Source organism: Macadamia integrifolia, chromosome 6 (genome assembly GCF_013358625.1).
Source record: "Macadamia integrifolia cultivar HAES 741 chromosome 6, SCU_Mint_v3, whole genome shotgun sequence".
Lineage (NCBI taxonomy): Eukaryota > Viridiplantae > Streptophyta > Magnoliopsida > Proteales > Proteaceae > Macadamia > Macadamia integrifolia.
In genome coordinates, this window is record NC_056562.1 from 30,923,346 (window position 1) to 30,945,348 (window position 22,003).

The 22,003-nt window shown below is 39.9% G+C and overlaps 1 protein-coding gene across 2 annotated transcripts in view; it reads right to left on the reverse strand.

Annotated features, from left to right (window-relative positions):
* Positions 1-700: 700 nt before the first annotated feature.
* Positions 701-22,003, reverse strand: part of LOC122082486 (polygalacturonate 4-alpha-galacturonosyltransferase-like) — a 32,304-nt gene continuing 11,001 nt past the window's right edge. For both annotated transcript variants that reach the window (XM_042650089.1, XM_042650088.1), the window contains 2 exons: positions 2,514-2,718; positions 701-1,219 (listed from right to left, as the gene is read on the reverse strand). In XM_042650089.1, the coding sequence (XP_042506023.1) occupies positions 1,170-1,219; positions 2,514-2,718 (255 nt within the window). In that variant the 3' untranslated portion in view covers positions 701-1,169. The remainder of the gene's footprint in view (positions 1,220-2,513; positions 2,719-22,003) is intronic.

Genomic DNA, 22,003 nt, shown 5'->3' on the forward strand with positions numbered 1-22,003 from the left:
ATGACCCCAATTTCTCTTCACCACACCCATGGTGACGAGAGAATCTCCTCTCCTCACCATGGAGATCCAAACCTTTGATTAGCATATGAAAGAGCATTTTCAACATATATAAATAAGAGGTGGAAGGTAATGATGACACATGAATCCAATCACAGAGTCACATCATCAATGAATGATAACTTTAATCTAGAAATGACAAAACTACTTTCACCAAAAGTGATGGATAGATATCTCTATGGGAGAGGGGAGAGAACAATAATGACCTTAGATGAGTGGATGAACCCTCCTTTGCAGTGTAGGAAAACTTGCCACTTAACTAGATAAATTAAAATTGTAAAACTCACATACAAGATACAACCACATTCATCTAAATGTTATCCACCAATGCCCTTAGCTGCCTCAATGGTCAAAATCTTATGTTGTGCCTTGGGAACAGGGTCAAGTATTGGTACCTCAAAGACCTAAAAAAAAACTACATAAATCTTCCAACACGAATACAACCACCAATTAAAGAAATCTTCCCACGGGAGAATTGACTTGATAACACAGCTTAGGGTCTAAAGCAACTGTGAATGTGTTGCTTGTATGCGTAAACACAATGTACTAATAGTTTGAGTACAGAAATTATAGTAAACAAATCTATACACCTACGACTGAGCTGAACAGTTCTGCTGAGGCTCAAATGAGAATCCTCCAATCATTTGGTCAAAGTATTTAGCCAGGAATTTTTTATTCAGCTCTCAATCAAGAATAGCCTCCAAGCCACAGTCCCGAAGACTCACATAAGGAGAACACCGCAAAAATAAAAAATAATAAAAAATAAAAATAAAAATAAAAAGATGAAGTAGAAAGTTCTACAAAATAAGCACACTTTTTACAGGGCAGATACCAAGGGGAGATTACATATGAACAAAAACAAAGAAAACCCATAGTAAATGAATGCTACGGGACTTTACAAGCTTGGAAGAATTAAGTACAGCAAAACATTACCGAGTCTCAAGGATGTGGTCTATTAGGTACATAGGGCTCAAACAGCTTTACGCAAGGATCAGGATCATACTGCATAATATTGGCCGCTCTTTCAAACTCCTCTCGAAGGATTCTTATGCTGTGCTTATCAACAACTCGACCAAGATCATGAGATGTTTCAAAGGGATCCTCTATACATATCAAATGACGGTCATTTTCAATTCGCCTTGTCCAGTCTTTGGCTTGCTTACTGCAAGTACAAATAAGTTGTCATCAGCTACTGCTAGAACTCGTTGAAAAGTAATTCATATAGTGAACAGCTCACAACTTCAACATCATTCGTTTTCCTCTTTCCCCAATTTTTTTTTTTTTGGGTGGCGGGGGGGGGGGGGGGGGTGTGGGGGGGAGGTGGTGGGGTGGCGTTTTGGGGGAACTAGTCATGTTGTATACTGTCTCAAGTAAGTAGCATGTATAATCGGACAGAAGAAATTTAATGACAGTTCAAGGCAGAACAGTTAAGGGGGTGTTTGGTTCGGTAAATCTTTGGGATGACATTCTTTAGAATGATAATTCTTAATTTTTGGACTTGTTTGGTTCCACTAGGATGACTCTCATAAGTGAATACCCTACTTCCCATGAATGATCATATTACAAAGGATGTGTTCCAAATCTGAGTTTACCTTAACACTTAAAACTCAGATTTAAGCAACATTTTTACCACCTAGTATAAAAGGAGAAAGCGGAAAGAAGTTCTCTATGGAAGCCAATATCTCAGCCCGCAAAAAACATGTACTAGCCTCAAGGCAACCAAACGATTTTTCAGAAAGAAACATAATTCAGAAGAATGTCTATCAAAAGATCGACATTCATATCCGATACATACACCATTTGATTTACCGAACCAAACACCCCCTAAAGAAACAAATAATGAGACAATCAAACATGAAATAATTGATTTAGAAGGTATATTTTGATCTTCACCATTTGCAAGTTTTGGAGTGAAGGCAATCTTACTGGGGCATGCTACACTTTGCGAGGTGTGGGACACTTAGGAAGGAATGAGATCATTGTCCAGTTCAAAGGAAGTGTTGAGGGAAGAAAATCTGTAGGAAGGTTGGTTCGTTCTTGATTTGCTGAGGCTGTAAGGGAGTCCTGGGAGAAATTTGGAGCTGGATTTAAAATGTGAAACATGACGAGGAAATCCTAGAGCTTTGGGAGGAGATCAAAACAGCTTGTGGGGATGTAGGGTAGTGCAAACTAATACTGTACAGCTTCACTCTCAGCTTTTTTCACAACAATAATAAATTTTTGTTCCATCAAATAAAGAACATCCAGGCACTTTCAATAAGGGCAGCAAAGACTATTAAATGCGCCCAAGGTAGTTAAAAAGAGGAAGCAGTCATCTTGTCACAAATCAAATGGCCAAGAAGACTACTTTAAATTAAAAGCCATGATGACATAACGCATACCATGACAAACTGCATCTCCAGACAAAGTAGATGTGTGCATAATAGCAGCATTCTAAATAAAAATAAGTAACCCACCTGACGATACTTCCTGTGCGTACAGATATAACAGTATTTGCATAGTCATGACGAAATGACCAATAATCAAAAAACCCAAAAAACCCCATATCAGTTGCGCAATACTTTCTCTATTCTGTGCTCCAAAACCACAGAGGCCATCTACTTTATCAAAGTACGCACATTCAATATCATCTACTGTCACCGTAAACGTTGCCTCCATTCCCTGGCATAAATTAGCAGTTGGGTGAGAAAATTTACCAACCATTCACAGGAACAATTATCTTTTTCACAGTGATGATCTTCAGCCAGTACTAGCATATTCAAGGTGGATAACAATCCTACAAATTATTGCCATGGACGAAGAAGATCAAAATGCTCAAAAATTAAATGTGTATAGCAATAGAAATATATGATAATGCAACCAATAACTCCACCAGAAAATCAGGAGAATAATGGTAGTATACATATAAGAAAGTTTCAATTTGCTGGCATGGTCAAGAGGCGCTACTTACAGAAGACCAAATAATAAAATTAAATAAAAAACAATCTGTGGCATCTTTTCCTCTTTTTATTTTTGGCTAAGAATCTTAGTAGAGTTGTTTCCATATTTAGTACCTTTTTCTTTTCTTATTTATATGCTTGTAATCCAATAATTTAGACAGATAGAATGTTGAAATTGAGGCCGCCCGTTGACTGTCATTCTCCTCTTTTTCCCCCTTGCTTCTGGTATCCCCTTCTTTCCTCTTCCTTGCAAATCTGGAACATCTACTATAGGTACTCATTGCACATCCCTTCCCCTGTGTGCAACTATAACTTTCTTCCCCTTTGGTTCTCTTGCCTCTCCTTCCCATTGAGTTCCTTTCCTGTTCTCCTCCTTCCTCTTCTCTTATTTTTCCTCCTCCTTGCTTTATCTTGTATCTTCTTTATTCTGTTCTGGAGGCAACGGCAGTCTACAAAGACTGTCGATCTCCCTTATCCTTTTCTTCTTTTTCTTCCTAAGTAGGCCTTTAAAATTCTGGTTATGTACCAAATTGCCAATCCCTTTGTTAATATGTCAAAATTCCCATTATCTTTCAACTTTTGGCTATTGGGCATGTAGGTGGGCCCATAGCGATCACAAAGCAGGGTTTTCAAACCCTGGATTGCATCATTTGACATCAGAGCCGAATCTGACCATGGATACCTACATTTTCTAGACCAATGTTCATTTACCCAACAGAAGAAACTGCTAGTTTACTTGTAGATGACGGGCAGAGTGACAAATTGATTTTGCATCCTATGGTGGAAATGTTATCATAGACCAACATGATCCATCATCGAAGTTGCAGCTGATGTATTCATTGAATTCTCAATTTGCCAACATTGTGATGAGTTAGATTCTTTTAAGCACATTATTAAAGAGGGTCAAGAGTGGTTGGAAGCACAAAGAGGCGTCATTGATCATGACAAAAATTTGTGCACCTTACAGCCTTCTCACATGCGCCAGATATTTGTTCTTCAAGGATTGATTGACAAAGTATCCTCAAAACTAAAAGAATTAGCACCAACAATGCAGCCACAGGAAGTGCCAAAAGAGTTGGCACATGAGGAACACCGCTCTGATGTTGGACAGTAAGTAATCGTAAAGGGAACAAGATCATCATTTCAAGTGAAGCAACGACGGTTGTCTACATATTGAATTTGTTAATCCCCACGTCTTTCAACAAACAGAATCAACATCAAAGCTTCATATTTTGGATATTGTTAGTTACAGACAAGGAGCCACAAGCATCAGTTGAAGTAATGTAAGAGCTAGTTCAACTAAGAACCAACCCTACAATTGGATCGATGCACTATCTATCAATGGAGATCTTCAACAAAACACAATAGGAAACAGAATGGATTGTCTCTCAGTTGCAAATTAACTCACTGAACAATAAAACAGATACTGAAAAGAAAACAAAAATAGAAGATGATAGAAGAATGGAGATTTGGATCGAGTCTCATTCTCTCCTGGGCCTCTCACCCACTCATAGCTTAGGGCATCTCACCCTTGGGCCTCTTACCCCTCAACTGCATCTCACAATCTTACATGTTTCAAACGAACCCCTTTTTTCTCAAATCGTTGGCTACCAATAACACAGCTACTCCTTTATTTATATTATCGAAATCGATTACAGCTCTCTAGGCATTTTCCTTACTAAAAAGAGCAAAACCAATACCAATCTAATTAGTTAACAACAAAAAAAAAAAAAAAGAATACTAGAAAAGGAAACTATGAATCACATAAAACAACCTATAAAATAGAACTATATGGCTAATGAACCCACCCACCCCCATGCAAGTAATAAAAACTTCCTAAATAATAGCCTATGTAAGCTGTCAAATTGGTCTTCGCATGAACTTAACCAGCTGGCCATGGGGCCCACAAGATCTCCTAGAAGTCTTCTACCGCAAGGAAGAAGCTGCTCCAGCAAATACTCCATGTGAGTATGTGACAGCCTGGCTGGGCATGCGATGCGAGCTGACTTGGAATCCTCAACTAAACCCATAAGATGGCCAAACATGAACCATATTTGGAACCCAATCCCTGCACAGCAACATGAAGTGTTCTTATTTCTTTTCTACAAAACTCGAGTCGAGTTTTTCTCAATAATAAGAGAATTGATGTAGTACCACTGCCTTGAATCGTTACCAACCAGTTTGGAGTCCCATATCAAGATGAACCAGGTCCAACTATGGTTGGTTGGTTCAATAGGATACTTAGGGAGCTTAATTTTATTTGAAAAAAAATATAATATTTTATTTTAGCTAGGATATATAGTAAGATTTTAGCAAGTTCTGGAGTTGTTTTTGGTTAATCTTAGATGAGTCTTTTTTTGCTCTTATTTATATAATTGTGATGTAGGTGCACTGCCTTGGGCCGATCCAAACCCATTTCAGTATCCAGACGGAGATGAACCAGGTCCAATTTGGTCCTTTGTCAACTAGGATTTTAGGAAGTTCTATTTTATTTAGGAAAATACTATGTAAGATTTTATTTTAAGTAGAATACATAGGAAAAGTAACTTGGTAGTTTTGGTAGTTTCCTAGTTTGATATGTTTCTATTTCAGTTTTAGATTACGTATAGAATTTTAGAATAATTATAAACAAGAAAAGAGAATCGATATAATGTGTTGACTTGTCAAGGTGACAGTGGCCAGGCCTTTATTTATAGAGATTAAGTGACAAATATGGCATGTTAGCTAAGGCTGACTTAAGGCCTTATCTAGCATGTGCTACATGTGGAACATGTGTTACAATGAACCTGGACACATTACAGGAATAAAGGAATAAACTCTTAACTCCCCCCCCCCACACCCCCAAGTTGGTGCATATGTATCATACATGCCCAACTTGGAGAAAATAGGATGAAAAGACTTAACAAGACAACCCATTGGTGAAAACATTTACCATCTGGTTTTCTGTAGTAACAAATGGTGTGCATATCAGACCAACTTCAATTTTTTCATTGATGAAGTGTCAATCAATTTCAACATGTTTGGTCCTATCATGGTGGATTGGATTATGAACTATATTGATCGCAGCTTTGTTGCCACAATAAAACTTCAAAGGTCGTTCCAAGGCCAGTTTTAGATTACTGAGAAGCCTTTGTAGCCACATAAGTTCGCTTCGGCTTCAACACTAGATTTGGAAACAACTGGTTGTTTTTCGCTTCACCAAACATGGTTTCTTCCAAGGAATGTATAGTAGCCAGAAGTGGATCGGCGATCAACAATGGAGCCAGCCCAATCAGCATCAATGAAGGATTCTAACTTTAGGCTTCCCTTATTTAAGAACAAGATACCTTCACCTGGTGTTGAGTTCAAGTACCGTACAATTCTATATACTGCCTCAAGGCAAGCAATCTTCGGGTCATGTAGGAAACGGCTGACAATACCCACAGCATAGGTAATGTCAAGCCTGGTGTGGGAGAGATAAACAAGCCTTCCTACAAGGTGCTGATATCGATCCTTGTCCACAAAGTCACCACCCGTGCTGCTGAGTTGGTGATTAACTTCTATGGGAGAATCTGCAGGTTTACAACCAAGCATCCTTGTTTCTTCAAGGAGGTCAAAGACATATTTCCTTTACGAAATGAAGATTTCTTTGTTAGATCAAGCCACTTGAATTCCCAATAAATATTTGAGATGGCCCAAGTCTTTAATCTCAAACTCAACTGCCAGGAAAAATCTTTAGGAGAGAGATTTATGCCTCGTCATCACCAATGATCACTATATCATCTACATACACAATAAGAACAATGGTCTTGCTGATTCGGTGTTTGATAAATAAGGTATGCTCCGCATTGCTCTGTTTGAAACCAAACTTCTTCATAGCCTTTTGAAACCTGCCAAACCAGGCATGAGGTGATTATTTCAAACCATAGAGGGATTTGCGGAGTTTCCATACTTTGCCAATTGTAGTGGATGAATCAAAACCCGGAGGAATATCCATGTAAACCTCCTCTTCAAGATCACCATTCAGAAATGCATTCTTTACAGCCAATTGTTGAAGACTCCATCCAAGGTTTGCAGCACAAGATAACAAGGCTCGAACGGAGATCATTTTTGCAACTAGGGCAAAAGTTTCCTAGTAATCAATGCCATAGTTTTGAGTGAATTGATGAGCACATTTATGTGTGAAATCTAAGTAGTAAAGCGTGCATTTGTACATATTTAGAATGGATCTACCTTGGGTTTCTCTCTTTTTGCACGTTTTGTATTTTAAAGGCCTTAAGCATTATCGGGCGTCATATCTCTCCAACAACAACTACCTAGTGTAGTTGGTGAGCTATGGTGTGCAAAATTCCCGTGCTCACCAGGAGGTCTCAAGTTTGAATCTCATGGTTGTCTTTTTTTTTTTTTTGAGAATTTTGTTGAAGATTTTCTGCTTTTCACTCACTTAAAGCACTAAGGGCATGGAGGGGATTTCCACATCAAATTAGAAGATTGTCCAAATCTTCAAAGCAAAGAAAATCGTGGGAGGGGTTCTTGCGTAAAAAGAGAAAAAAAATAATAAATAAATAAATCTTGTCCAAATCTTCTCTCTCCCCCACATCATCACCAGAAGATTGTCTAAATCACAAAGTAAGAAGGAAAATCGTCCAAGGGAAAAAAAAATCGGCCAACAAGGGTTGTGCGCAAGATTTGAAGAGAGAGGAAAAAAAAAGAGAAAAATAAATAAAAAAAGGAAAGAAAATTAGAAAAAAAAAATTATAGGAAATTTTTCCAAGTTTATTTCTCCTCTCCTCCACCTTAGCACATTTTGTCTCCAAAGATCTCACCTACCAATTGTGGGTTTCCCCCTTTTAGTTAAGAGAAATTTGTTACCCTACCTCCCCATTCCCTATAAATACAACTCATATAAGAGGGGGAGACACTTCATTCTTCTTCTAGGGTTTTTTTATAGCTGCTCTCTCTCTCTCTCTCTCTCTCTCTCTCTCTCACTCACTCACTCAGTCTTTAGCTTTAGTTCTTCTTTGTTATTGCTTTAATCACTTTTGTAATAGCTTTTTATTTCAATTAATGCAAGCACTCTTTTATTTTTATTCAGCCTTTTATGTTTATGATTTATGCAATTGAGTTGTAATTTTTAAGTTAATAGTTCTAGGCTTAGATCTAGGTGACAAGATCACGAGCCGTGGAGCATCTTTTTTTTTCAAGTTCAGTTTTTTTTTTTTTCAAGATTTGTTTTCTCCAGGCCTAGAAATTTCAGATTTGGTTCATTCCAGATCTGGTTTTTAGGGTTGGCAGTATCTCAAATCACCCAAGCTTTCAAGTTCAAGCATTGATTCAGGTAGGTTGGCTTCTTTAATAGTCTTCTCTCCCCCCTCTCATTCCCTTTTCTGACTACCATTTCTTTATTAATTTAGGATTTTAATTTCAATCGTTACATTATTACTTTCCCTTTCCCCAAGGTTCATGGCTAGTGTATGTGTTGGCTTTGCCCCTCCTAGCTATAGAACCATCATTTTATTGTTTTTATTTTAATTGCCTCCCTTTCCCTAAAGCCAAGTAGAGTAACTCTTGTAAGAGTGACTCTCTGGTCAAGTAGGGAAGCTCATATTATGATGCATCCCTTGGGCTAAGTAGAGAAACCTACTTGTGAGCCTCTCTCTAGCTTTATCCCCTTTCTTTTACTTTATTTTTATTTCAGCATTTTTTTCCTTCATTGCTTTTTAATTGCGTGGGTTGTTTATTTTCAGTAATTTATTTATTTAATTTTAATTGTGTGGCTTGCGTATTTAAATTCTTAGATGACGAATGGTTAGGACGTTATTTTAGATACAATATGTTTAGGACGGTAGTTAGAATTAAATCACAACCATTAATCGGTTCACATTCGCATTATTAAAAGAAGCCAAAAATAAAGTGGCTGCTCTCCTGTGTTCTACCCGTAGCTACACTGATCCGTACACTTGCGGTTACATTTTAAATCCTAACATGAATCCTTTGGCAACTAATCTGGCCTTGTAACGGGCAATAGTTCCATACTTCCATCTGAATTTTATTTCACTATAAACACTCACTTGCACTCAACTAGTTTTTTCCTTCATGACAAGAGACAAGCTCCCAAGTATAATTTTTCTTCAAGGCCTGCATTTCCTCCATTATAGCAGCTTTCCACTTAGGATCGGATATAGCTTCTTTGCAACCCTGTGGGATAGACATAAAGGATAAAGAGGAAACAAGAGCATGACAAGTGGGAGACAGATTTGTAAGAAATAAAGTTAGAAATAGGGTGTTGGGTGCAGGATCTAACTCCCAGTCTAAAAGCAATAGGAAGATGATTGATAGAGAAAGGACTAATACCTTGTATATGCACAAGGACTGGTTCTGGAGGTACTGGAAAACATAGTAAGGTAGCAGCAGGTTTCTCTATGCAACTTCTCTTTCCTAGGGAGTATTTTTTCCCCTAAAGCCAAACAATATTCTCCCCCTGAAGCCGAACAGTATCAATAACAAGAGGGGTTTCATGTGTAGGCATTTCTTCCTCAAGAGTCTCCCCCTAAAAAGATAGCCGGATATAAAGAATCGTACTCATGAAAAGTTGACATACATCTTGACAAACAATCTCCAAGTAGGAAGGTGATAGCACTAGTACCCATTTAGAACAAGTAAGAGAGGAGTTGCGCACAAAACAAACACAACCAAACACTCTGGGGGTAGATGGGCGGCTAAAGTAGGGTCAGGAAGCTGACTGACTGGAGTTTTGAAGTCCAAGACAATAAAAAGAACCATGTTAATAAGGAAGGCAGCGGTAAGAACAGCATCACCCAAATAAAACTTAGGGACATTGGTAGTGAACATGAGAGACCGGGCAACATTAAGGAGATGTCGATTTTTACGCTCAAGGATACCATTTTGTTCTGGAGATAGAACATAGGAAGTCTAGGATAGAATGCCATGCTCATCAAGGTACTCAAGAAACAACCCATCCATATATTCCAGTCCATTATCATTGCACAACGCTCGGATCTAAAAACCAAACGGGTCCGAGCCATATTATGGAAGGATTGAAAACAAGAAAAAGCCTCAGATTTTTGCCGAAGGAGACACACCCAGGTTAGGCAAGTGCAATTATCAATCAAAGTAATAAACCATTGATATCCACCCCAAGAAAAAGTGCGAGAAAGACCCCACAAGTCAGAGTGAACAATGAAAAAAGGAATAGTACTTTTATTTTCACTACGGTAATAAGAGGAACAGGTGTGCTTAGAAATTTCACACACATCACAACTGAACCGTCCCAAAGGACAGTGTTTGACATGGCTACAGGGTGGTAGAAGTCCAATTGTTGCCACAGGTCGTTAAGGGCAAAGTAATAGGCAGGGAGTGATAGTCCTTTTGTGTAGTTTCCTGAACTTGTCTACACAACTCATAAATCCGGCCATAATTGTTTGACTGGGCTCAGGTATGTTTAACAGCATCCCACAACTCCTTGGCCGAGTTCAGAAGAACAAAACTAGGGCTGATCGTGGATTTCATAGAGTTCAATAAAAATAACATCACAAGGGCATCACTTGCCAGCTATTTATTAGCAACCACAATAAAAATACGATGGGTGGAAAGAGTACAAAATATAGTAATGGGAGAGAAGAATAACAATGAAGGAGAAATAAAAAAGGGAGATGAGAGAGGTTTAGAGAGAATAAGAATTGAAGAAGAGAGGGAGAGGACGAGAACACACGCTCACAATTAGTAACCCTAAATAAAATATGGCAACATGCAATAGGCAGGGAGAGATACCCTGATTGTAACTTGGACTCATAAACTAAAATCAAATCTACCACTAGTTAACCTACTAAAACTAAAACTAAAACAGAAAATTACAAGATAAATTCAAATAATAAACCTAAATAAATTAAAATATCCTATTGAGTACTGAATCAAAAAAAAAAAAAAAAATTTGGACCTAGTTCATCTAGGTCTGGATCGCCAGAAGGGTCAAGCTGGTTCAGCGACAAATCTGCATCAGGATCGCATCATCCCCACCCACCCCCCCCCCCACCAAAAAAAAAAATCCGTGACAGTTTTGTTCTACATGTTCCTCCTATTCAGTATTTCCCCACCTCCACCCCCACCCCCACCCCCACTATCCAAGCGCTTTTCTGTCTTTTTCCTCTAGATATTCCTCCAAATGTACAAATCTGAGTGGTGTGGTGTTTAACAACAACTAGCAAGTTCTCTACTAACAAACAAACAGCATTTTTCCCCCTTTTTCTCAATTCTCACAGATAAAGTGATGAACAGCAGCAAATAATACAGTTAAAGGGGGATATCCTAAAGTACAATAAATGTTGAAACAGACTAGGTGATCACTGCCTAGAACAGCAGCAAAGCCTTGATCCCTGTAATGAAGCAAGGACTTTATCAAACAGTAAAAAAGATCTTATAGCACCAGTTAACCCATTACAATCTACCAGAGAGATACTTGTACTGGTAAAAAAAATTCATCAACAGAACAGAATAAAAGTGGTATTTAGGTGTGACACATGGAAAATCAAAGTAAAACAACTCAGCTCTTCAAAGGTTCAAACATAACCAAAATAAATATTATATTGAAATATTGAATACCTGTAAACAGGGAAGGTGATGCAGTACCAAGGGTTTACACAAGGAGAACCAAGACCAAGGTCGACCCAAATGGCTGACTGGGTCGACCCAGATTTGGTCCAAGTCAGCCCACGATTTGGGCTGCTGATGGGGTTACTAATTAGTCATTTAGTTAGTAATTTAGTTTCTATTTTGAAGTCTTAAATTAGTTTCTAATTTTCAGTCATAAGTTAGTTTCTATTTCCAGTTTAGTAACTAAGACTTTCTATTTTGTAAGTTTCTATTTTCAGATTTTAGTAACTAGTTGAGTTTCTAATTTTTAGTTTCCTATTTCAGTTTTTGGAAACTAAAGTTAGTTTCTATTTCATGTAACCCCTATCACTATTATAAATAAAGCTGATGGCTCTTTTAATGAGCCACGATTTTGACAAACTACATGGCTGCTGCTGCTGCTTTCTCTGCAAGAGAACTTCCTTGTGTTTGATCAAGGTATTGGGTTGGTGTTCGATCCAACGACTCTTTGCGGTTTGAAGTCCAAGAGGCTCCTCTTCAAGTGTTCCTTTTCTCTTTCAAAGTCTTCTTTTCAAAGGTTGTTACTGTTCAAACAAATCAGGTAACAGATCTGATCTTCTTTAAATTTCTGGTTTCGAATTTTCCCAGATTTCTCCTACCTGACCTTTCACTGATCAGACCAACCAGCCACCTGAAGGTTCCCCTATTCTAGTCAAGTGTTAGGCCTATTGAGAGGGTGGTTCGATCCTAATTTGGGGTCAATCAGAACTGGAATTTTATTGCTATAAAAATTCTCTCTGTTCTGGCCGATTCTGGTTTCTGCCCAGAATTTTGAGTCGCTTTGTTCTGGATGTTGCTGATTGGTTGCTGGTCGTATGTTTTCATTGTTTAGTCTTATTAATTGGTGATTTAAGTCCTTAATTCCTTGGTTGATTATTCAGTTACAGAATTTCTGAAATTGTTGAGATCGATGAATTTTCTGATATTTTATTGGGCTGGTTCTGGTTGTTCTTCTGATTAAAAGTTCCTGCAGTTTGGGCTGGTTTGACTTGTCAAATCTACTCCTACATTAGAAGGATAGTAGGCCTACGCTGTTGTAAGAAGTGAATGCACATCAAAACATATCTGAAAATGTAATTGCAAATATCAGCTTACTTGAATTAAGAGGGTTTGAGGCAGGTGCACAAAAAATTCTGTTAGACTTGAGTATTAGTAGTAGATATGAGATCATAGATAACTCACGCATAACTAGATAATGTTCCCTGATACATTTCATTGACACCCCGTGACTTCGCCCAGTGTTTCACAATGAAAGCCAATTGTCACAGTCTGGCATCTATTTGTGCATAGTCTCGAAGGAGTTTTGTATTAACAACAGCCAAGACATTATTTATGCAAATGTCGCAGGAAATTCCAATTTCGGGATCCATCAGCTTCACTATAGGGACTCTGGCATGTGTCAGAGCCTGTAGCCATTGCAACAGAACTTAAATAGGTACCCAGTAAAGAAATTTCTAAAAGAATTTCAAGGAAATATAGCTGAGTGCATTTCTCGCCAAAGGATGCTATGTCAAAACATGATTTGTAAGCAAGGATTTGAGTATTCTAACATATCCGCCGATACTAACCGATACGTATCATATCTTCAAGGCATCGATATGATACGACACTGATACGATACCTAAGAAGTTATTAACTGTATAGGATTAATTAAACAAATAAAAATTCTGGAAAAATAAAAAGGCAGAATGGGAAGATTTAAAATTACTCCAGATCAGCAGACTTAATCTGAGTCAAGTTAAGGTCAAAGGCCTCTCTTAGGGAGGTCTTGAATGCCCCAAAAGATGGGGATGATTTACTGGTCAGATCTCCCTTAACAGCCAATGTCAATATTAACGGGAGAAAAAAGCACTTGTATTGAAATCGTTGGACAGGATATGGAATTGCGGAAAACAATGGAGTACTTACTTGAATATTGATGGAGAAGAAGATATGACTAAGCATCCCACCTAGCCTCTACTAGAATCTCATCAGCCATTAATGGTATCCCACCACATAGCACTGAATCCCACAAAGACTAAATCTCACAGAATAAAAAAAAAAAAAAAAAAAGGCCCAGGACAAAAATCTCATTAATCAAATTCGTATACAACCCCTTTACAAACTTACATAGAATACTAAAAAACGGACTCAAATACTAAAATGGAAAGGCCTAGTTGAATCCTTAATTAATGAGGTAACATAAATTGACTAGGAAACTGACACAAAACAGGACTGGACTCGTTGCTAGCCTTCTAGCAGGCCAATTCTCCCTTTTGATAGGGAATGGATTTGGGTTGACATGACTTTTGCTAGATCCTCCATTTGTGATACTATTGGTAAGTTAACCTTCTCCACTACTATTAACCACCTTTGGATGGAGCACAACATTCGAAGATGGTCATCCAATTCCCGCTCCCCGGACAGAATTTGGACAACCATCTTCTTTGATGTTTCCTCTAAAATCCAATCCCTCCATTCTATCCGCTCCCACCCGATCCCTCATTCCAGTAGAAATTTCCATATCATTTCCTCCTGGAACCTTCTGCCTGTCCCCACTCCCACCCCTTTTCCCCCTTGTAGTTGCAATGGGTGCTGGTCTTTCCTCCTTGCCTGCTTCATGTTTTGATGCTTATTTTGTATTTTTTTTTGCTTCTTGCTTAGTTCCCCCCTTGGGCTGGCTTTCCTTGTTGGCTTAAGCCTCCCCTCCCCCTCTTTTTCCCCTTGTATTTTCTTTCCTCTTTGGGTATAAATTTATTTATTAGTTCAAAAAAAAAAAAAAAAAAACAATTAATAAAACTCTGAGATCTGCTCCCGCATTAAGTCCTCCAGGTCTATCCTTTGCTGTCTCCTCGAGACCCGAGTGCCCGAAGGCAAGCCGCTCGCACAACTTCCTCTATCGCCCCTTCCTAGTCCTTCCATTCGAACTACTCTTGCCCTAACAGGAGAATCTAGATCTTATGGAACCCCTCAAAAATCCAAACTTCAATCATCTCTTCTTCCTCTCAATTCATCCACCTTTTGATCTCCGATCCTTCCAATGGACTCCCTCTCTTCTTCACTGCTATCTAAGGGCTTAACAGAGCTCCTGATCACTCCCCCCTCTGGGAAGACCTCTGCCTCTTGGCTAACCAAGTCGGATAAGGTTGGGGGCTGACTTAATGTGGTCCGTCACACCCACGAGAAAAGCCGGGGCTCAGGCATCGACCTTGCTTCAGTTGAGGCTTTCAACTCCTGTATCGAGGATTGTAGCTTAGATGACCTCCGTCGGTCTAGTATCAAGCTTTCCAGTCCCAATCGCATTGCATGCAAGCTTAACCGTGTCCTTGTAAATGAAGCATGGCTCTCTTCCTTTCCTTCCTCCCATGCCACCTTTGACCACAACCCCCATCTCCCTCCTCATCTACCCTTTTGTCTTCTTTGGCCCCAAACCATTCAAATTATTTGATATGGTAGACCCCTCACTCGGGCTTCCTCCCTATTGTCATATCCGCTTGGAGGAAATCGGTTCACATGTCCTCTCCCCTAATCTCCTTTGCCCTCAAGCTCAAAAATGTCAAGGCTGACCTCAAAATCTAGAACTATTCCATTTTTGCTATCATCAATGCTAGAGTTTCCACTTGTAGGAACAACCTTACATCAATCCAATCCCGTCTACAAGCTGATCTTCATAACTCCTCCCTTACTAATGAGGAGAAGGAGGCCTCCCTTGAGCTCCCTTCCCTTTTAGCAGAGGAAGAGAGTTTTCTTAAGCAGAAGTCCCGCATTAAATGGCTTGATCTTGGTGGCTCTAACTCCTCCTACTTCCATAAATCCCTCAAAAATAGAACCAACTTTAATTCCATCCTTCAGCTTCAAGCCAGAGATGGCTCCACTCTTAGAGCCCCTGACGCAATCAAAGCTGAAGCCGTGTCCTTTTTCTTTGATATCTTCTGCCCCTCCCCTCCCATTCTTCCCCCCATCTACTCAACAAATTCATCCCCTCTCTCCAATCCATCACCTCTAACTAAGAAATCCATGCCGCCTTCCATGCTCACAAATCCAACAAAGCCCCCGGCTATGATGGCTTTAGTATGGGTTTTTTTTCCTCTTGCTGGAATATCATTGGTGATGACCTCTCCAAATCCATTAAGAGCTTCTTTTTCAATCCCTCCCAAATCCAATCCATTAACCACACCTTCCTCTGTCTCAAACCCAAGATTAAAGGTGCTTCCTCCATGGTCGATTTCAGACCTATCTCCCTCTGCAACCTTCTCTACAAGTTCATTGCTAAAATCCTGGACAATCGTATCCAGACTGTCATTGACTCTCTAGTCAGTGCTAATCAATCTGCTTTCACTGCTAGTAGAAGTATCACTAAAAACATAATCCTATGTCATGAGATGGTCATGGACTTTGACAGGAAGTCCCACGCTCCTTTGGCTCTTCTCAAGATTGACATTCACAAGACCTTCGACTCTATCAGATGGGACTTCATCTCCCATGTCCTCCTGGCCATGTCCTTTCCCCCCTCCTTTGTCCATTGGATCCATTGTTGCATCTCCTCTCCCAAGTTTTCTATCCTTGTCAATGGTTCCCCTACTGGCTATTTCCACTCCACTGTTAGTGTCCGTCAGGGTTGTCCCCTTTCCCCTCTCTTCTTTTGCCTCGCCAGAGGTCCTCTTGAGATCAATCCAATCCCACACTGATAACCTCCTCATCTCTCTCATCCCTAAATGTAAAGCCTCCAAGCTCTCCCACCTTGCTTTCTCAAATGATCTTATGATCTTCTCAAAAGCAGACGAGATATCCATCCAATCCATTATGTTCTCCCTTCATTTCTTCGAATCCCCTTCTGGCCTCCGCAACAATCTACTTAAATCCCACCTTTTCCTTGTCAGAGTTTTTGACTCTACCAAAGCCCTGTCTTCTCGAGCTCATTGGCTTCTCTCTTAGCTCTCTACCTGTCAAATACCTTGGCCTTCCCCTTATCTCCTCCAGGCTCACTGCCCATTATTGTGCTCCTATACTGAGCCAAATTCGTAAAAGGCTCCAACTTTGGAAAGGGAAGCTTCTCTCCTATGCGGGTCCCCTAGTTCTCATCAAATCAGTCCTCCAATCCTCCTACATCTACTAGTTGGGAGTGCTCCAACTGCCTCAATCCATCATCAAATCAGTTGAATCCATCTTCTGCCCATTTCTGTGGAAAGGTTTCGATTCCCCTAAATTCCACCACCCCATCTGTTGGTCCTCCATCTGCCTCCCTAAGTCTGAAGGCGGCCTTGGCCTAAGAAGAATCAAAGATGTCAACTCTGCTGCCATCCTTAAGCTGGTTTCCAAAAAACCTAGCATCTAGGTCAGTTGGGTATATTCCTCCCTCCTCCATAGAAACTCTCTTTGGACCACCACCTGTAACACTAATTCCTCTTGGGTTTGGCACAAGATTTTCCTTATCAGGCCCCTCGCCTTACCCACAATCTGCTCTCGCATCAGCAATGGGGTTGCAACCTCCTTTTCGTTCGATAACTGGCACCCTACTGGCATCCTTTCCTCGATCATGGGTAATCGCCTTATGTACTCCTCTGGTATTCCTAGGTCTTCTATGGTCTCCTCAATCATCTCCCTTGTCTCTTGGTGTCCCCTTCCAATACCCCCTCTTTTGATAATTTTTGGCAGTCTCTTCCCTCCATGGATTTATTTCTTAGTATCGGTATCGGTCTCTGCCGATACCGATCAGATCCGTGGGTATCGGTCACACCATGATTCCCTCACTACCCACCCCTTCCTCCAGAGCTGGGCAAACCATTAGGACCCCCTCCTCCTCAGGCACCTTCTCCTCTGCCTCGGCTTAGAACCTTGTCCATTCCCCTTACCCCCCATCCCCTAGCACAAAGTTGTATGGTTCAAAGCCCACATCCAGCGCCACAGCTTGACTATCTGGAGAGCTTTCTTCAACTGCCTCCCCACCCAAACCTTCCTCATCTCCTGCCATATCCCTGTCCCCCTCGCTTGCTACCTTTGTTGGAATGGTCAGGAAGACAACAACCACCTATTCATCAACTATCCTCCCACATCTTGAAACCTGTCCTTTCCAAATGTTGGCCTGCCCGAAGAACCCCCCTCCCTCTGTTGAGAGAATGGCTATGGATTGATATGACATTTTCTGGTTCTTCCATTTGCGACACTACTGGGAAGCTTGCTTTTGGGGCTGTTATCAACCACATTTGGATGGAACGCAACCTCCATAGATAGACTTCCAACTCCAGATCTTTTGATTCGATTTGGAAGGTCATCTACTTTGAAGTCTCCTCCAAACTTGGTTCCCTCCCCCTTTGCCCAGTTATTGACTCCCCAAGGAATAGACTTACTGTTGTTTCCTGGGGGCTTCCTTTGTCAATTCTGGCTCCCCCTCCCCCCGCCCTCTACGGTTGTATCCCCTGCCTTTAGCTTTGTATATCCCTCCCCCCATTTTCCCCCTTGTATTTAATTTATATATTCATCCCACAAAAAAAAAAAGTAATTAATTATAGTTAAAATAAAGACATGTATTTGACAAATCCTATATGCCTAGCCTCAAACCATATCATGGGCCCATTACAATGAAAACACATTGGATCAAAGGCCCAACACATACATAACCCAAACCAAAGTTTATTTCTAATAAAATAAGCCCATTTATGTGATTTCACTGCATCAATTCTCCCCGACTTGAAAAAACTCAACCTCGAGTTTTGCAAAGTCAAGGAATCAACTTTATGTAGTGAACATCCATCTTCAAACCATAACAAAACTCTGGCAACTCATGGATATTAGGAATGTAGTCTTCAACCATCGGAGATTTCATATCGAAGAAATGAAGCAGTAACACGAACTCTACCTCTTCAAGAACAACATATTGGATCTTGATAGTTTTTTCTCGAGTGTTCTTGACTTTATCTCCTCTTTTGGCCTCATCTTACTCCACTACTTCAACCTTGTCGTCTTTGACCTATTCTACACAGTCTTCCATGGTAGGCTCTAAGGAAGGAAAGTCTTCCACCTCAAATGAGTCATCAAACACCTAAGAGTGATACTAGTGTTGTTGTCAAAGTATGTTCTCACATGATCCTCAAAAGTAGCTGGTGGTGCCTGTGGTGTAGTAGTTCTCTACAGCAACCTTCCCAGGTACCAATTAATGTTTTGTAATGCCGCCGGTGAAGGGTATGCTCACCTCTATAGTCCTCTAGAGTGCCTTGATGTAGTGACAAAGTGCCAACACGTTGAACCAATGTATCCATACGTTGCTTCACTAATACCATTCAATTGGACAGATTCTTAATCAAGTCAGCAAGTTGACGCATAGAAATTCGTTCTTGACTCTGCAGGGTTAGCACTTGGAGTAGCCATAGCCTGATTACCAAATTTGTGGAGGGTAGGTATGATATACCCTAGGTTCAGATTACAAACCCCTTTAACAAGATCCCAAGTAAACCCAAAAATAGAAATAAGGTCAAAAGTCAACCTTATCAGATGGGGTTCAAATTCTGGTCAAATCTAGGATAATGTTAGATAAACAAAACCCCAAAATACTACGATGATTCAACAGCCAGATTTAACCCAATTGACAAAATAGTGAAATCTGGAAATTAAATCAGAAAATACGAGAACTCTAATGATAGCCTCAGTAACTCAGATCTACATGAAAGATTGGTCGAGTTTAGTATCTGGGAGGTAGTTGAAATCCCAAAAGATATTAACAATCAAACGATCAATTTAGGATTAATTAACAGGGAACAAATCTGGAAAGTTGAATGGAAAGAATGAGAATATTTAAAATTACTCCAGATCACCAGACCTGATCTAAATCAAGTCTTGGTTGAAGGCCTCTCTTAAGGAGGTCTTAAATGCCCCAAAAGATGTGATGGGGACATCCAAGTGTACCAGAGGCAATGCTGCTGAGATCAGCCAGCTTCAATGTGGCTGGGTGACATCTTCATAGGAAGCTAGCTGCAAGGAAGGTCACCAGAGAGGCCGTTGGCAGCCCTGCACCTCTTTCCTTTCTTTTCAGATTGATACTTAATTTTCGACAGCCAACCGTGAGTCCCACCTGGACAGTTGGGGCAGATATTAAGAGATGGAGAGTAGGCTCCATTGAAACTACTAAGTGGATGCTTTATTTTATTGTTATTTGTTTCCTTAGTTGTCAAATTGGATTAGTACTCTTTCTTTATTGCTTTCCAAGTCTTTGGGTTAGATCAGGAAACTTATTTGTCTCTTAAGTTACTAAGTTATTTTAGGACTTTATTTTATTTCTTTCCTTTTGTTATTAGATATTATTAGGAGTCTTTAGTTTATAGTTGCAAGGCCAAGGGCAAAACAATTGATTTAAAAAAAAAATCTTTTAGATCGTGGACTCTCTCTCTCTCATCGAGATGCTGCTGGTTCTTCCTCTTCCTCCCCCCCACCCCCAAAAAAAAAAAAAATCATGGTGAGTCCTTCTCCTCCTCTTCTCTACTAATCTGGGTGTAAGGTAAGGATTGAACCCCTCTTCTCCCCCATCTCTATTATTCTCTCTTTCTCCATTCTTTGCTATCTCTGCTGTCTTACACTTGTTTTTATATTGCCTACTCTTTGGTGACTTTTTTTGCCATTAAATTGTTTGTTGTCTTTTTTTTTTCTTTTTTTTTTGGGGGGGGGGGGTGTGTTGGGCTAACATGTACTCAAATTGATGATATGCTGCCATGTTCCTTCCCCATATGGCTCAATCAAATCCTAGTTAACTTGCCCTATTCCCCTTAAGGTTATTATTGTTTATTGCTGCACTGGTTTTCTAGTTCTGATCTACATGTGCATCATATATAGTGCTGCCAGTCTTTGTTCTCAGTCCTTGCCTAGGCTTTGTTAAACCTTATTACAGTTCACTTGGTCAATCATTGTAGGAGCCCTAGTTCCAAGGTAACCCCCTACATCAAGATGGGGATGATCTGCTAGTGAAATCCCCCTTAACAGCCAATGTTGATATTAATGGGAAAAAAATAAACACTTGTATTGAAATCGTTGGACAGGAAATGAAATAACAGAAAACAATGGAGTACGGAAGAAGAAGAAGAAATATGATTAAGCATCCCACCAGGCATTAATGGTATCCCAACACATAGCACTGCATCCCACAACCAAACTGGATCTCATGGAATAAAAAAAAGGCTCAAGCCAAAATCTCATTATTCAACTTCGTGTACAAGGCATTATAAAATTATATAGAAGACTCCAAAATAGACTCAAACACTAAAAATGAAAAGCCTAACCCAATCCTTAACTAAAAGGTAACATGAACTAAGTAGGAAACCAAGATAATGAATAAGACTGACTCAAAACAGGACTGGACTTATGAAATACCAATTCAGTCTAACTAAAACACTTACTAACAATTAAAATAAATAAATAAAGACACTTATTTAATTAAGAGGAAATTACACTCCCCTCCCCCGAACTATGGCTTAATATCAAGTTCCCCCTACGTACTTTCATATATACCAACACCCTCCCCTTTAGTTTGAAGATTCTTTCAATCATCCCAGTAGTGTGTTAAAATGGATTGTAAAAAGACCAGTCTACCCTTCTGATAAGATACCTATATTTCCTTCTTTCTCTTTTCTTCATCACCATCCCATTTCTCTGAAACATCTCACTTTTGGAAGAAAGGTCGCCCACCTGCACCTTGCGCCCATTTTGTTGTCATTATATCAGTTACCTGGGAGGACCGATAACGAGATCAAGAACTACTGGAACACCAAAGTCAAGCGACGCCAACGCGCCGGGACTCTAAAAGAATCTTACAGAGTTTTCCTTGTTATGAAGATGGGTTTGCTCTGTTAATGGTTTACTTGGTTGTTCCTCCATCAATAACCTCTTTATAGACCTTCCCGATACCTCCAACAACTATAACTGAGACCCATCAAAGTTCCTACTTTGCAAAGGCAGAGCAAACCACATCTTTTGGAATTCAGACAATCAAGAAAACATGAAAAGAAGTTGCAGGCTCATAACCATAGATATGACAACCATAGTGAGGAGAAAGGGAGATGAGAAGGGGCAGAGGGATAAGGATAAGGATTGACCCCAACGATGACGACGAATACGAAGTTGGAGCATCAAATTTGTCCAAGGCAGCTGCTTTCGCTTCTACAGCTTGAATGTCATGATGAGATAGACTCGCTGGCCGTGGTAATGATCCAGTTGAGAATCTTGCCGAATTACCTTTGATGCTTAAGGCAGTGACGTCATCATGGGCTCTTGCAGCCATTTCAGGGGTTGGGAATGTGCAAAGCCAGATCCTCGATTTCTTGTGAGGCTCCCTAATTTCAGATACCCATTTCCCCAATTTGGCATTTGGAATCCTCTGTAAACAGGGTATTTTCTTC